This window comes from Sander lucioperca, chromosome 15, assembly GCF_008315115.2.
Source record: "Sander lucioperca isolate FBNREF2018 chromosome 15, SLUC_FBN_1.2, whole genome shotgun sequence".
Classification (NCBI taxonomy): Eukaryota; Metazoa; Chordata; class Actinopteri; order Perciformes; family Percidae; genus Sander; species Sander lucioperca.
In genome coordinates, this window is record NC_050187.1 from 27,818,337 (window position 1) to 27,835,216 (window position 16,880).

At 39.4% G+C, this 16,880-nt stretch overlaps 1 protein-coding gene across 11 annotated transcripts in view; it reads left to right on the plus strand.

Moving 5' to 3' along the window:
• Positions 1-555: 555 nt before the first annotated feature.
• Positions 556-16,880, plus strand: part of LOC116061752 (mitogen-activated protein kinase kinase kinase kinase 3) — a 53,115-nt gene continuing 36,790 nt past the window's right edge. For 5 of the 11 annotated variants that reach the window (XM_031316095.2, XM_035991976.1, XM_035991977.1 and 2 more), the window contains exon 1: positions 558-813. In XM_031316095.2, coding sequence (XP_031171955.1) covers positions 715-813 — 99 coding nt within the window. In that variant the 5' untranslated portion in view covers positions 558-714. Of the gene's footprint in view, positions 814-16,880 lie in introns of all 11 variants that reach the window. The other 6 variants (XR_004895157.1, XM_035991971.1, XM_035991974.1 and 3 more) reach the window with 3 other exon arrangements.

Sequence of the window (16,880 nt, forward strand, 5' to 3'; positions counted from 1 at the left end):
TCTGGAGGTCAATCGCACAGAAGAAAAAGCTATACCAGTCTCTTGCTACACCGACAACACTTGTTAGGCTCAATTCATTGTTGGTTTGGGTCTTTTATTGGCCAAAAATATGGAATATCACTAGCCTTATCCTGTAAGGTGACTGGAATGACAACTAAACTTGTGTTCTTCCTGTAACGCAGACCCCATCAGCTGAATCACAATGTTGCCATCTGTGCTGTTTAGCCCTGCTTAGCCCAGTTTTATACTAGGACCAGACAAGGCCACACAGGGCTTAATGTTTTCATTCATTTCCCCTGAGATGTAAATTTCCTGTATGTTTGTTGTCTGTACATATTAGAAAATGTGGCTTCACCTTCATTGTTTGAATTCAATAGTTGAAATTGATCAAGTAAAAAAATATCGGTTTAGGTGAAAATCAGGTGTAAGGTGTTTTTCTGACCTTTTTAATTTTAACCTGCATAACTAAATTAACAAAGTTAACAGCTCCAGCTTCCTGGTCAGACTCTTAATACATCCATGGTCAGACTCCATGGAGAGTGTACGCCATGATGTCCATTGCGCATGCTCAATGCGCATTGGAAGCCATGTTGGAGCTACAGTGGGTTCGGGTTGGGATTTTCTGACGCCGTATGTTTTTCTTAAAATATCTGTTTTCATACATTGTCGGAGTTCGTCAAACGTGCGCGATCGGCGCCGTAATCGGCATTGGAAATGATGAACTCCAGTGTCGACCTGTCCCGGCGGAATCCGCAGGAGGATTTCGAGCTGATCCAGCGGATAGGAAGCGGCACATACGGAGATGTGTACAAGGTACAACTGCAGTGAGGGAAGCAGCCACAGAGGTCCATTATCGGACACAGTGGTTAGACACGCAACGTATAGTTTTCCTTTGTAGCCCTTCAGTGCTGTCGTAACAGTGGAAAACAAACCATGTAGCCATCATTAGCTTGTTTCTGAAATACTTGTCTTATTTCGTGTTGATGTTTACTGATGCAGTATTTAGTCTGGTACTCGTGTAGCCTACCTAATTCCATTGTCGGACACATAGCAGCGGTGATGTTTTATGACTGTTATTGTTTTGGCCTTTCTCCCCGACTATTTGCGACATTATGTACATTAGGGTTAACGTTAAAGAAATACCAATTAATGGATACAATTCTCGGTTGCCGAGTAATCATAAATAACCATAGCTAACGTTGACTGTAAACCGCCAGTCGGAGCTCGGGCGCATACTTTACGTTAAATCTGATTTTGTCGAGCAGAAATCGAACGCTGCATTCAGGTGCTCCTCGGATGGTCAACTATCATCCAGCAAGCACTGAGACACAAACGCAAAGAAAAACACTGCTACTGGACTCGCTACTGTATATTTAACTTAATATTTGACTATTAAATTTCCCCGAGTTAGGGAGTCGTTCTTCCGAGTTCGGTGTGTTTATGAGCTTTAAGTCGTAATGTGGAAAAAAAAACAAAAACATGGGGCTACAAAGATGTGTTGTATTTCATTGCTCAGAGCGTTTCAACAGTAGTTGTTTCCACATTGAAGCTTTATATGAGTGAGTTTGTCCCAGACGTGTTGCTGCACCAGTAAAAACCACTAAAATATCTGCACCAGTAAAACTAATAAAATATTGCTTTACCTGACTTGTTATCAGGGTTAAGGCTAATAAATAACTTTTCTAATTAATCTAGGTCACTAACTAGCGACTAACTCTTACAGACTAATATTAGGTCATATGTGGGTTAAAAAATGATATGCAATTCGTGTATTTATAAAAAAAAGTTTCTTATCATTAATCCAATATTTACTTTCGTCCGCCATGTAACTGCGTATTAGGACGCCAACTCGGAAAGTCGTAGCAACAGTTTCGCCCACTTTCTAGTTGTCGTTCCGACTTCAGTCGTCATTCACGTGGATTTTCCCAGACTGTTCCTCATTTTCCGATTATCCCTACATCATTTGAATGCAGCAATATTCACTTTGTACTAACGTTACACAAGTCTTGGTCGTTACAAAGAATTAACGCATGCCATGGCGACATGTGTGTTTACTCGCCGTAGACTGTGGCCATTGTCTAAAAAAATTGCGGTGAATAACTTACCATTAATATTAAATAACGATTGATTTAGAAGTGTCCCATAAAAGACATTAGCCGTTAGCTGTCCGAGAACGGACCCAGTAGATAGCATCAATAAGCTAACGTCGTGGAAACATTGTGACAAAATGACAACAAGGAATGGTTCGTTACCTGTGCGGTAAAACAAACTGAAGCAAGGGCAACCTAGTAGGTTCACCATTAATCGTAATATTGCAGAGTGTTTGCTGAATTAGTTAAAACTGTCTCCGTTTTGCTGTGATAGAGACTGACAGCTGCCTGCCTGGAAATCCAGTTTGGCTAAAGCGCTCAGGGCTGAGCAAGCTACAACAACAACAACAACAACAACAACCATAATTTCATCACTCCGTATTGTTATTATTTGCGTTTTAACACCAGTAAGAACTAGTCGCCGTTATTAAGGAACTGGGGCGTTGATTTCTATGTCGACTGTCTGATTTATGTGGCGTTAAAGCTGTTATTTTTGGTGATACACTTTACCAAGGCCCTGTGCTGGTAGCAGACAGCCTGCATCCTAAAGAGAACAAGGAAGAAGACTTGCGTTTATTTATCCCGCAAGGGGAAATTCACAATTTTCGCTCTGCTTGGTACAGTTATTACACAAGATAAGGCAGTTCCTGAAGTATAACCTAACTCCACCACAGTCATTTGGGGTATCACCATTTTTACTATATGTTACATAGAACAGTTGTAATTGTCATAATCATATAACACAACTTAGTGGAATACAATGTAGAAACACAGCAAGGCTGTTACAGGTCATGCAAAATTAATAATATCACAGAAAACGTTATGCTGCAGGACATAAAAACAAATGCAATCCATGCAAGATAGGGTTGCTATAAATCCACAGCTGGGCACAATATACATAAGTACAGTCCCCATCAGTTAAAAAAAACATAACGTACGATACCTTCAAGAGAAGCACACTTCTGATTAGCCTATTAAAACAAGTATTGAGATCTTATTGATGCCTCATCCTTTTTGGGTTTGGACATCAGCTCTCTATAGTATATCAGTCAGGTTATGCAAGTTAAACATCCAAACTCTTAGCTTGTAGTTGTTTGTGCTGCAGTCACTTTATTGAGGTATTTAATTTCGCCGCTGTGTGGGGGAGAGGCTTTTGGCAGACTGAAGACTCATTAAACACTGTAACAGGACTCAATGCTGTTTGGTTAACCTCTAGGCTATTTGTGGTAATTACAGGAATACAAATGTATGTTAAAGACGAGACATCCACAACGATTTCCAGTCGTTTTGAATGTAAAGATGCCACTAATTCTAAAAGTATATCCCAAAACAAAACCCTGTTACCTGTCATGTCTTACTTTGTGTGTGTTTCCATATTGTATCCATCCCTGCTGCAGCTAATCTTGTTGCAGATACTGTAGGTCTGACAGGATCACTGCAGCAGGCCAGCATTTCAGAGCTAACTCACCTGCTAGCTGTCACAGTGCACAGCTGATTAATGTGTACTAATGTAAAAACATTTAAAAAAAGGAGCAAAACATGTAATCTATTATACATAATCATGACAGGATAAGTAAGACATCTTCAATTGTGCAGACTGTTGATGCATCCATTCATAAAGCTGACAATACTGTAGAGAATACAATTGTTCTGTAGCTGATGCTACTTGATATAGTACATAGTAACAACGGGGGTTTTGTTGATGGACACTTAGGGGCTCAAACCTAAAACCTCTGGATTAAAGGATGTCCATCTAAGCACCAGGGCACTTGGTAAACCTCATTGATGCCTATATTTGGTTCTACCGCTCTGAAATCTGTGGCGTGGCTTGGCTTGGATAGGAATGTTTGAGCAAGAAACAAAGTGTGAACTCTAGCTAGCTTGTTTTCTCCTCTGTTTGTAGCCTCTTTGTCTGTATTAGTTAAAAAGTGAAGGAGGCGGATTGGCTGATAGCGTGACGGGCCTCCTGACCACAAGACTGAAGGGTTGATCCTCCAAAGGGGATGTTATAGGGTACAGTGAAGTGGTATCTTCTTTTGTAAGGGAGGGACCAGTTTTTGTTTTCAGATACCAATAATTTGCTGATAGTTTCAATAAACTGGGCCATGATTCAATTCATGCCGAAGATTAACCTGTGGACTGAATCCTTTCCACGGAGTAAAATACCTCAAAAGCATTCAGATCATCAGCACCACCAAATCTCTCCATTGAAACTCAGACTAATGAAATTCTTTAGTTGCTCCTTAAGGAAGGGTGAGGCAGGGTTGACTTCAACAGACCCCCTGAGGCTGTCTAGTAAAAAAAAGAGAAGAAAATACTGCATTTAGGGCTATGCAATTAGGGTTGGGTACCGAAACCCTACGCAACCGGTAGGAATCGGACCGGATTAGAACGCAAATTTCGGTTCCTCATTATGGTTCCACTTAATGTGTCAACTGAAATATTTTCCCTCTGTCGCTCCGAAACGGACGTAAAAATATCACACTTTCTCTGTAGTCTACCGTTAGCTGGCTACCGTAAATGTAGGCTACTTTTAAAATGCCATATTTTCCCTCTGGGCTCACCAAAACGGACGTAAAAGCATATTAACCATTCACTGCACGTGATCGCTAGTAAACATATTACACTTGCTCTGCTAGTCTATTGTTAGCTAGCTAGCTTTTAGTGCATTTAAAATGCCTAAAGGGAAGCGGTCGAAAGTGTGGCTGTATTTCACAGCCAAGGTGACTTAGGTTTACTTATTATATATTTAAGTACTTTAAAACGTAAATATATTGTTCAATTTAAATAATTTTCAATTAAAAAAAAACTCTATAAAACAGCCTTTCTTTGATGTCATTTTTCAGTTTTTCAAGAATCGGTTTAGGAATCGGAATCGTTTTAAAAGTACCGGTTCGGCATCGGAATTCTAAAAATCCAAACGATACCCAACCCTATATGCAATATATATGTTTCACACTGTATTGATTATCATTGTACTTACAATCCAAGAGGGATTCCTGAAAAACTTTACAATGCCAGTTTGACCTTTCATCATAGTCCTGTGTACATAACACCAACTAGACATGTTCACGTGTGATTTAGGCCTACTACTCCTAAACACAAATCATTAGCTTTGTGTCGATATTGGAAGAAAGCCACCCTAATCCACTCGTATTGGAGGTGACAGCACTGAGTGATTTCCAATTTTCAAAGCTGCATTAGGCTGCCTCTCACGTCTGTGGCTTAAAACGCCACTGGAAAGGAGCAGTTTGAGTAGGGCTGGGTATCGTTCAAACATTTTCGATACCAATACATTGACTTCGATACCGGTTTGTAAACGGTAATTTTTTCGAAACCAATTTTCTAGAACATAAATAAATTACAACATTATGGCACAAATCTTTTGATCTATTTTTCATTTCCTACTATGTGAGCCCCATCTCTGTGCATGACGTAGAATTTTTCCTGCCTGCTTCTACGACGTGTAACGTTAGACAGCCAATCACCAGCGTTATTAGATCTTGGTAGAAGCATGCTGCGTGCTTATTGGCTCACTGCCTCTGACGAGATCTACTCTTTAGGTATTGAAATTGGGTATTGAATGACAAGGCATTTTTTGGTACTCAGTACTTTAGAGGCAATTTGATACCCAGCCCTAAGTTTGAGTGATTTAAACGTCCACACAGAGAATTCCTGTAACGTGATGCCAGTAAACTCCACACAACATGTTATCTGACTGGTGTGTGATGCTTGAAAACCAAAGAAAAATAAACCAACTGGGGAAGACAAATATCTGACGTTGATGAGCCAGGCAAACTATGAATGGCCCATTTGCTTACTGATATTAAATGTATACTAATTGTATTGAGTTGTCACTTCATATGGGCGGAGTACGAGACGAGACGCTCCTCTTTTGCAGTCACACTTAGCCATTTAGACTGCTTCAGAAGAGCTTCAATAAATGCCAGTATCAGCTTGAAATGTTGCTCTATATGAAAACCTGATCTGTTGGTGCTGCTGTAATCACTACCCTCACACTCCGTTCTTCAGAAGACGTGGCACAGGCCAAGTATTTACCAATGCACGGGATCTGGCGTAACTTTAAATGTTTAAATACGACGACTGACTCGTTTTCTCATGGTGACAGTGGCTTCAGATTGAGGAAGTAGAGGCAGACAACGGCCTACAGTGGGGATAGAGATCAGTTAATGAAAAATCAATTTCAGTCGCAGTGTGTGCTCTAGAAACATGCCAGGCATCTGGGTATTTTTGGACTCACACGTAAGGGGCAAGCAATGCTACCAGACAGCATTTGTTTATGCCTGCTCACTTTTTAAAACTCTTTTTAAGTTAGTCTACCCAACTATCCCAAAGCTGGCATGGTTATTTGGTGCATGTTATCAATATAAATTAAAAAATAACATGATAAAACAGTACATTTGGCCATTTGGGGGAGAATTTCCTATTCAAATCCCATTAAAATGCATTGAAATCGTGGCCAGGTTGGCTCAGTGGTAGAGCAGGCGCACATATACTGAGAGGTTTATGCCTCGACGCAGAGGTCCAGGGTTCGAATCCGACCTGTGACAATTTCCTGCATGTCTTCCCCCTCTCTCTCCCCCCTTTCTCACCTAGCTGTCCTGTCAAAAATTAAAGGTGGAAAAGCCCAAAAAAATAATCTTAAAAAAAAAAAAAAAAAATGCATTGAAATCTTCAAGACAAGAAGAAGGCCTTCATCTCTAGTTCATTAAAGCACAAAATATTTCGAGGCTTTCTGTGTATGCATTAACGCTTCTAATGTATTTAATACAAGATTGATCTACTCAACAGTAATACATGTGGTGACTAACGATTTCCTCTGGCGAGACCCTGGTGTGTGTGGCACAGCTGGGCAGCCGTGGTCCAGGAAAGCAGGAATCTTCACTTCCTTTGTGTGTGGGTGTGTGTGTGCGTGTGTGCGTGCACTCATGTCCTATTGTTTCACACTAGTCCTGCAGCCTGCAGCACAACACACAAACAAAACCAGATGACATATGGCTTTAGAGTTACAATTAAAAATCTGCTGGCCCAAAACCATCCTGTTTTTGTCGCTGTTCCTCCAGTTGTTTGCTCACTGAGGTGGATACAGACCTCAGCCTGCATTCACAATAGCTCTGAAGCAAAGCAAGGTTCCTGAAATCCTCTTTGGCCTCAGATATATAAGTACAATTAATGTACTGTGCAGGAATTTGTATCTGTGCCACTGGTGCAGTGACATACTGATAACTAGCATAGTTACACAGTAGTTAATGACACGCTGTAGTGGCAAGAGACAAAACCAGATGCAGCAGTAAAAATAGCCCTCTGAAGTCATTTTACATTCATCCACTGTAGAGTCAGGCAGCATGCAGGGGGATTACATTTGGTTTCTCTGTTAATGTTACAAAAGACCTGTTAACAAGGAAATTACTTTGCTCTCAATCAAGTAGTGGTGTTCAGTGCAGACTTACTTTAAGGTCTTATTAAGAGTGGTTAAAGTGGCATTTTTAGGAAGTGCAGTCTAATATGTATTGTTGTACAGATGTGTTCACAGCCTAAGACTGAAATATTTTACAGTCATTCCTCTACATAGACTGTCAGAACTGACATGTGTATCTCCTGCTCAAAGCACTTTAATTTATTTCATCATGTAAACGAATGGCCAAGCCTATGCGGTTTAGGGCATAACCAGCTATTGAAAGTACATTGAGCCATGTTAATCAAGTTTAATACAATGTAGCTTGTATTTGCTGTTTTAACACATACTGTACCAGGCCTAGCCTAAGTGATTAACACAATGTCTGCAACAATAAGTGAATGGTATGACTCTCTGCAGGGTGGATCAACACAATAGAAATAATGGTGTGACAGGTGAAGAAGTCTGTGGGACGTCCCCTGCAAACACACATAATTTACAGCTGCATTTGAACTGGAAAACATCCCCTCAGCAGGTTGTACTCTCTTTAAATAGAGGAGCTGCTACTGTCAATCAGTGGGTCTGATTCATTAAATCTAACAAATGAATTACTCTTTCAACCAGGCTGTATTTTAATTAATCAATCGAGGTACAATCCAGTGAAATGTAATCCCATTAGCTCCTTCAATTTGTGCATGATTCACTATAAAGCAGACTGGGGGGGGGGGGGGGGGTAATAAAGGCTTGTGTGAAAACAAAGGTACGGCCACTAATTAATATGGATTTAGTATGAATTATTTTACATTACCATGACAAACTAAAGTAAACATAAAGCAGCTGCCTCATCTCTAAGTTACCAGAAAGGGATTAAGTCTTTGAGGCTGGTTTTGAGCACCTTGGTGTTCATACCTCTGCCAGGGCTACAACTCTGCTGCTGAACAGGTTGAAAATCTTGGCACCATGTTAGCACAAGTGTCAAATCCTATTTTGAGATTGTGTGCTCATGTGATGGAGTTGGGAGTGCTCAAACATGGCTTGGACTAAATAATTGTTTAATACCAGCTGAATGCCTCTGAGGAAACATTCACATGAACAATCAAAGGTGGCAGGAATGTTTATGTCTGACTATTGTTGCTTGAGTTTTTCTCTGACTCCTCTGAAACTACAACTAGACACACTGCACATGCATTCATACACGCACACTATTTGGGTGGGTCAGTGTAGTAGGAATGTGTGAAGTGTGTGGTATGTGACTTCACAGGCCAGCACCAAATGTGAACGCTATTGGTGCGGAGGGAGAATCAGTCACATTTGTCTCCTTAAACATGTAACTTTGGTAGAACTTCAGAGTTGTTAGTAGTAATGGGCGATAGAAACAATATGCAATATAAACGATACAAAATTGGCCTACGATAGAGATTTTAATTATATTGCACTATAATGCATGTTGATGACGCAATCTACCTGCAAAATTTAGAGCCACGAGCTGCAACCGGCTGCAACACAACAAAATAATTTTCTTTGCCTAATACTGAAAGTGTTTTCAGTACAGTGTCTGTTCCTTAACTAAAAAGACACCAGTTTTTCCTGTTCTCTGCATCTTGGGTGACATTTAAGAACCAAGGACTTAAACTAACTAAGTGTAGTGCCTTTTAGAATGGTTTGCATTGAAGAAAAGAACCCCATTACTTTAAGCTTTTTCTTTGTTAAAGTCTCTGCAACTAGTGTACTTGAATTTTATTTATCTGCAACATCATGTTGTATAATTACAGTTTTGCACAATAAATGTTCTCAAAACTACATACTAGGTTTCTTTCTTTAAAAAAATACATTTAGCAGTTTGGCTTTCCTTAGGGTCTATGTAACCTGTTCTGAAATAGTTTATTATAATTTATATATCGTGAAGGATCGTGAAGGCTGCAATGTATATCGCAATATGGATTTTAGGCCATATCGCCCATCCCTAGTTGTTAGTTTTAAAACACCAATCGCAACCTTGTTTTAAGAATGTTATGTGACATAAGTATTTGAAACTAGTAGGGTGATGAGTTCAAGTTGTTTCAAAACTCCTGCATGAAGAAATAAATTCATAAATAAACTGCATTGGACAGTAGCGCGGTGATTTTGTGCCTCTGTCATTGATTTCACTAGTTTGCAGTGCAGCTCCACTTTAGTGATTTCCTTTCAGCCCAGCTGAGTTGTATTGGAAACTAATGTCAATGTATTGCTATTGGTAGAGCTCATCACTTGCTTTATAAAGAAGGATTTCAATATGAACTCTTCTGGGTAGATGAATACTTGCGTGCGTGTGCGCATTAATGGGTGTTTTGCTTGAGTGGGTGGTTATTTTGTTGAAAGACAGGTGTGCTAATTAAAAACACTTTAGTGCATTTCGCCTCACCTGTTCCCCTCCGAGGGCCATGTGTTGATAATGGTTTAGCTGGTAAGACTTAAGCTTTTTGGGAAAACAAGCTGCAGAGTTGTGCCTTCACCATTTTTGCCATACAAATGATTACTAAAGAATCATGCTTTAAACGCAATATACTAATCAAAGGACGCTTTTTGCATGTGGGTGATAGCCACCAATTGTTGACCGCTTGGTTCCTAGGAAGGAATGATAAGATGGCGGCGTTATTTCAGGCCTGTGTGTAGTGATTTCAAGAAAAACAGAGTGTAAATTGTAATTTCCCCACTGGGGATCAATAAACAGTATAAATTATTAAAATAAAAATAAAATTAAAAAAGAAGAAGCTTTACTTTGAATAGGAGACCTGGACGGTGTGCTCATTTGGTTGATTGTGTATGGTGCAGGTTGCTTAAGCCGAAGCCTTGTGGAGAAATCTATTTCAAAATGTTTCAAAAATGATGGAAACTAAGAAGAAGTGTTTTGTCTTTAGCTTAGCGTCAATGTATTTTGAAGGTGTTTTATAAGCTTTAGAAGTTTGTTAACCAACAGATAAGGTGATAATATTTTATCTGAAGTACCCAACAGTAGTAATGTGAACATTGGAAATGCATGTCACTATGTAATGTCAATAAGCAATAAAACAAGCAAAAGGCAATTGCTGAATGGCCTGATACTGAAACCACAAATCAGTCAGAGGGAGTGAATGAACAACTACTGCAGAAGTTATTGCCCCAGGCCTTCCTTAACACCCTGACTCACTGTAATGGAGCTGCTCGGTGGCTTTCAGTAGAAGGCTCTGGCTGCTCCTGCATATGTGTGTGTGTGTGTGTCAGAAATTGTTAGAAGAAGAAAAACAGTAAGCGTGAGATTGTGATCTGAACGGAAAGTTTAGCAGGCAAGTTTTCCAAGTTGTCCTAAATAACGTATGAGACCATGAGAGGAGAGGAGGTGGCCTGGATGAGAGAGCCACCAATTAGGGCTGCACCATATGAGAAAAATATGCAATAACATTGTTGAATATAGCGATAACGATATTACTGGCGATAAATAAACAGATATTAAAGTGTACTCAGTTCTGCCTTTTGCTGCTTCCAGTATTCTGCTAAAATACAACAAACTGCTTGTTGAATTATAAACAAACGACAGGAAATCGTTTCCAACATTCTTTTATTCAGCAAATTAAACAGAGTAAAATATATACAAAACGTAAAGAATACACACACACACACACACACACACACACACACACACACACACACACACTCACAAACTAGAAAATTAGCATTCAACAGCGACAAACATTTCTTTTTTATTCATAGACTTTTGTAAAAAGCAGGATTTTTAGCCTGTTTTTAAAAGTGTTCAGTGTGGAAGCCTCTCTCAGTTCCACTGGCAGGGTGTTCCATATCATTGGGCCATAGACACAGAAAGCAGCCTCCCCTGCTCTCGAGTTAAAGCAACACGAGAACTTTTCCCGCTTGTGTCCCCCTACAGGTTGTCTCATTGGAACTACAGCTCGCGCTACCCGATCTGGCAAACTTGCATAATGTAATGTAACGGACAATTCTGCTTCCAACCTGCAAGGGGTCCGAAGCGGGAACAGTTCTCTAGTGTTACTTTAAAGCAAGGGATGGTTAAGAAGCTGCTGCCTGTGGATCTGAAAGTTCTTGCTGGTTGATATCTAACGAGCATGTCTAGCTGCAGTGCCATTAAGAGCTTTATAATATAGGAGCAGAATCTTAAAATCAATTCTAGCCTTGACTGGGAGTCAGTGTAAAAGTCTAAGTACAGGTGTAATGTGTTCAAACTTCTTTGTTGCAGTTAGAATGCGTGCAGCCGCATTTTTAATTAATTGTAGTCGCTGCACAGCTGATTTCGGGACGCCGGTGAACAGACCGTTACAGTAATCTAATCTACTTGTTATAAATGCGTGAGTCAATTTTTCAGAGTCTGCTTTTGACAGAAAGCCCCTTGATTTAGAAATATTTTTAAGATGGTAGAAAGCTGATGATTTGTGACTTGATTGATAAAGGAAACAACCTTAGAATAAAATCAAATGCGCACCCTTGTATGTTCTTACAGAAGTTGCAGGATTACATCTCAAGCTGAGTGGGCTGATTAGTATGGTGAGCTGCTATTGCTTAGGCTGTTCTTGTTTGTTTTTCATGGTCAGAGAGGAGAGAGTGAAATGCCACACTGATCCTCCACTGAGCTAGCCATATGCTGAGGATATGACGCACACGCACACACACACACACACACACACACACACACACACACACACACACACACACACACACACACACACACACACACACTCACACACACGCAGCCTAATGGAGGTGTTAATGATGGATATTAGCTAAGTTACTTCATTACTGCGTTGTACTGTAGAAGCCCTCATAAGACCACTGCCGATCTGGCAATACAATACATGGCCTTGCTTTGAGGGAAACTGTACATTTCTTTATTTGTTGGTCCCTTTTTTGAGTTAATTCTTATTAGGTCAAATCTCCCATGTAGGGCAGGGTATCACACCTAAACAGTTTTTTTTAATCTTTTTATTTAGTGAATTTATTGAACATGTTAAAGTGTAAATGTTAAAATGTTAAAGTAAAACATTTGCTTATAATAAATAAAACAGCAACAACTAAGCAACTCGAATAATATTGTTATGTATAATGTTCAAAAGGGATAGGAAGAAGTTGAGAACTTTTCCAGTCCTACCCCCTCTTAATTTTCATTATTCATAATAGAATTTAATATTTTTTAAGTTGGGATAAATTGTTAATTTTTTTTTTTCCTTGTTTTTGGGTACCGAACAAAAATGCGTCCATAACACAGTTAAGTACCGGAAGTTGGCATTAAATGTTTGCTCACATTGACACATTGATGTTTGATTTATTTTTTCCTCTCAGATGTGACGTTTTCTTATTTAAATCATACTTTTTGACTATTTTAACTTAATGTACAACTGAGAATTTTGTTAAATAAAAAATTATAGTCCTTGAAGTATCAGCATTTCTTTAAAGTATACCGAGGTCTATTCCCAAGTACATACAGCGCATCCCTAATTACTTCCCCCTTGGCCTGTGTCACCATCACACCCAGTAATCTGTGCCTCAACATGTAACAGTCAGGCTCCCAAGCTGTGTTAATGTACTGGTGATATCATCAGTCATACATTTACATGACATTTAAGCTGTTAGTTTCGGAGTTCTCAACCAGAATAAAGTAAAATGAGCAGATAAACTTTGCTTTTTGTTTTTCCAACCGTTGAATATAACTAATAACAAACGGCTTTCTATTCAGTGGTTCCTTTGTTTGCTCATTTATTAGATCATTGCTTATTCAATCATTGCGCATTCACTGAATGGATTTTTCTGAAATGTCAGGGAATGATGGATTGTGTTGTGGCATTTTTGTGTTGTGGCATTTTCAATATTACACTGAAAAGCCCATTTATTTGTACAAGAACACTAATTGGATTTGATGGACTGGAACATTTTAGGAATCCCACTGATTGGCACAAAGGTTGAGTTTGATTAAGCATGAATGTTTGTGAGAATGTTTCGTACTAGTTGTTTCTGATTAGCATAGATGAGCGCAGCACCATTTGTTTCTTTGCTAGTTAGTTGGTGATCAAACCTAAAACCTCTCGGACGGTCACAGCAGCCAGCCAGTCGAGTCGAGTGAGGCCAACAGTGGCACTGAGCGCTATGAGTCATCTCTGGTCTGTCTGCTGACTGAAGACACACTGTCTCTGCTCTCCACTCGGCTTCTTTTCTCTTTGCGTCTCTTTGTATCTCCTCCCTCCCGCCACAGCTTTTAGGGCTGTGTAGTTAATCAAAATTTAATCGTGATTATGATTTCGGCTCCCAGTGATCACAAAAACATAATCGAGAAAAACAATTATTTAGCTCATTACGTTTTGCAAGTAAACTCTTATTTTCTCTTGTGTTCTGAATGAAAAAATAAAGTTTAAATAGGAAAAGTATTAAGGTAAATTTCACAGTTGTATGTGGTTTTTTTTTTACTGTTGATTTATTTAACTTTTTCCACTGTTTTTTAAGTTCAATAATTGCAACATCTTTCCAGAAGTCAACAAGTAATTGTGTTAAATTATCGTGATTTTTGACCGAAATAATCGTGATTTATATTTTTTTCCATAATCGAGCAGCCATAACAGCTTTACTTTTGTGTGGGTAGGTCTCTTGTAATTCCTCCTTTGCCTCTGTATTTTATCATTTTATCTTTCCAAATTAAATCTTTGCCTCCCTGTTAGACTAAACAAAACAAAAATATGTTATTGTCTTTAATATCACTGGGTAATTTTGGTAGTACAGTTGTTTTTCCCATGGTTGTCCTTGAGTTCTTTGTTTTATTTTATCCTCTCATCGCTATTGTGTTTCTGCAGTCCTCTGCAGTACTCCACTGCCTTGTTGGTGAAATTTGAGTTTCTGTTGGTGCCACTTTTTCCCCCTTAAGCCATGGTGGCTATCACTGCTCATGCTGACTATGCAGTTCCGTTTGCATATTATGCATCACTGTATCACAGAAAACTTAAATGGAATTTGACATAATTTGTCAAAATCTCTCATGTTGATACTATAATAGGGTAGGAGCATTGATTAAGCCAGTGCTGCAAGTCTTCCTTTAATTATAGCTTAACTTTTTCCTTCTATTGTGCAGCACTTTTAACAATTTTTCTGTCATTTATTTTGTATTACACAGGGCTCAAGGCTAACTTTTGAAAGTGGTTGCCGGCTTGGCAACCAGGCATCAGCTTTTGGTTGCCGAAATTGACAATACGGTTGCCATTTTTTTATACTGCCTATATTTAGAGCAATTAATTTCTTATGTAACTATATCACACATTTTAATGATGAAACAATGAGAGAATGGCTTGCAATATAATTCCCAACCCCTCTCGAATAGGGATGCAACGGATCACAAAACTCACGGATCGGATCACTGTTTTGAGCCACGGATTGGACAATTTTTGTATCAGCTCAAAAAAGGGGGGGATTTATATGATTATTAAACATGTAATAACAATAATTACTTCTTTCACCAGTAAATTGCTGTTAAAAGAAAGGAAAAAAACAGACGATAAAAGGGTATTTTACAATAACTTTGAATGCACCACGAGGTTTACCAGTTTACCAGTAAATGCAACATTTTGTCCCATCTGTGTTGTTTTTCAGACAACAGCAGTGACCAGTGCTAGTTTGTGTCTTTTAGCTCATAGCTTTAGCGGCAGACTGTTGGAATCCTCTACAGTGAAATACAGTCACTAGGGCTGCACAATTAATCGAATTTTAATCACGATCACGATTTTGGCTTCCCACGATCAAATTCACGTGATCGAGCGATATTTAAAATGCTTCATTGCGTTCATAGAACGCTCTGTATCAAAGTTTTTTTTTTTTCCCCAAGCTCCGTATCTCTGATCACGTGCCTCCATGAGCCAATCAGAGTGGTTCCCTGCACAGCGTAGTTTAGTTTAGATCATAGACTGTATACTGTATACAGTCTATGGTTTAGATGTAGACAGTCACAGAGGACAGAGAAACGTGAGGAAAATTCCACAACAGATAGCAGTCGGTCATAAATCGTCACAAGGTTTACCAGTTTACCAGTAAACGCAACATTATGTCCCGTCTGTGTTGTTTTTCAGACAACCGCAGTGACCAGTGCTAGTTTGTGTCTTTTAGCTCATAGCTTTAGCGGCAGACTGTTGGAATCCTCTAACAGTGAAATACAGTCACACTACCGTTTAGCTGTCAGCATTTTAGCCGTGTTTAATCCAGTTACTACTGTAGCTAACGGTAGGATAACGTTAGCTACTGTGTAACGTGTTATTAGTGTTAACTAGCGTGACATGCAGCGATGTTTCTGTTGCCTGTAACGTCTGTTTTGGAGCATCAGAGCGCAACGCAGACATTTAAGTGGGACCGTAATCCGTGTTGCTATTTCGTCCGGTAGATACCGGGCACCGGTGCCCTATTGGCACCAAATTTTAACATGCGCCGTTAACGTGAACAGAAAATTGCGTTGCCTGTATCTTTTCACAGCAAACGCGCATGTTTGGAAAGCGGTCGAACAACAGCTGAAATGGCATACTCCTTCATAGTATCCTTCAACAAAGGAGGAATGTAGCACAATATGGATGTGAAAGCAGTTATAATTAGACTATTTGACAATAAAATGTGTTTTGGTTAAAATCAACAAATAATCGTGATAATTAATCGTGATCAATATATTGATCAAAATAATCGTGATTATCATTTTGGCCATAATCGTGCAGTCCTAACAGTCACACTTTTACACCGTTTAACTGTCAGCATTTTAGCCGTGTTTAATCCAGTTACTACTGTAGCTAACGGTAGGCTAACGTTACCTGCTGTGTAACGTGTTACTAGTGTTAACTAGAGTGACATGCAGCGATGTTTCTGTTCTGGAGCATCAGAGAGCAGCGCAGACATCTGGCTAGCTAAGTGGCACCGAAATCCGCGTTGCTATTTGGTCCGGTAGATTAGCACCGGATTATAACATGTGCCGTTAACGTGAACAGAAAATTGCGTTGCCTGTATCTTTTCACGACAAATGCGCATGTGTAGAAAGCGGTCCCACAACAGCTGAAATGTTGTGTTGCGCACGAACGTAGTGTTTAAAATTTTACAGAGACAACCAAATAAAATATTGACTTCTTTTGAAATAAATGTTCCAGTTTTGCAAGTTTTGATTTGTTTTTATATATTAAACAAAAAAAAAATTGAACAGGTGGTTGCCAAAGGGGGCAACCAGAGACAACGAAATGGTTGCAAAGGGAAACCGGTCAACCGTTGCTGTCGAGCCCTGTTACATACTGTAGAAAAGAGCAAAGAGCTTAGAGGAAATGAGGGAAGAGAGAAAGATTGGAAAAGACATGTAGCCTAACAAAAGGTCCAGGACAGGACAACCC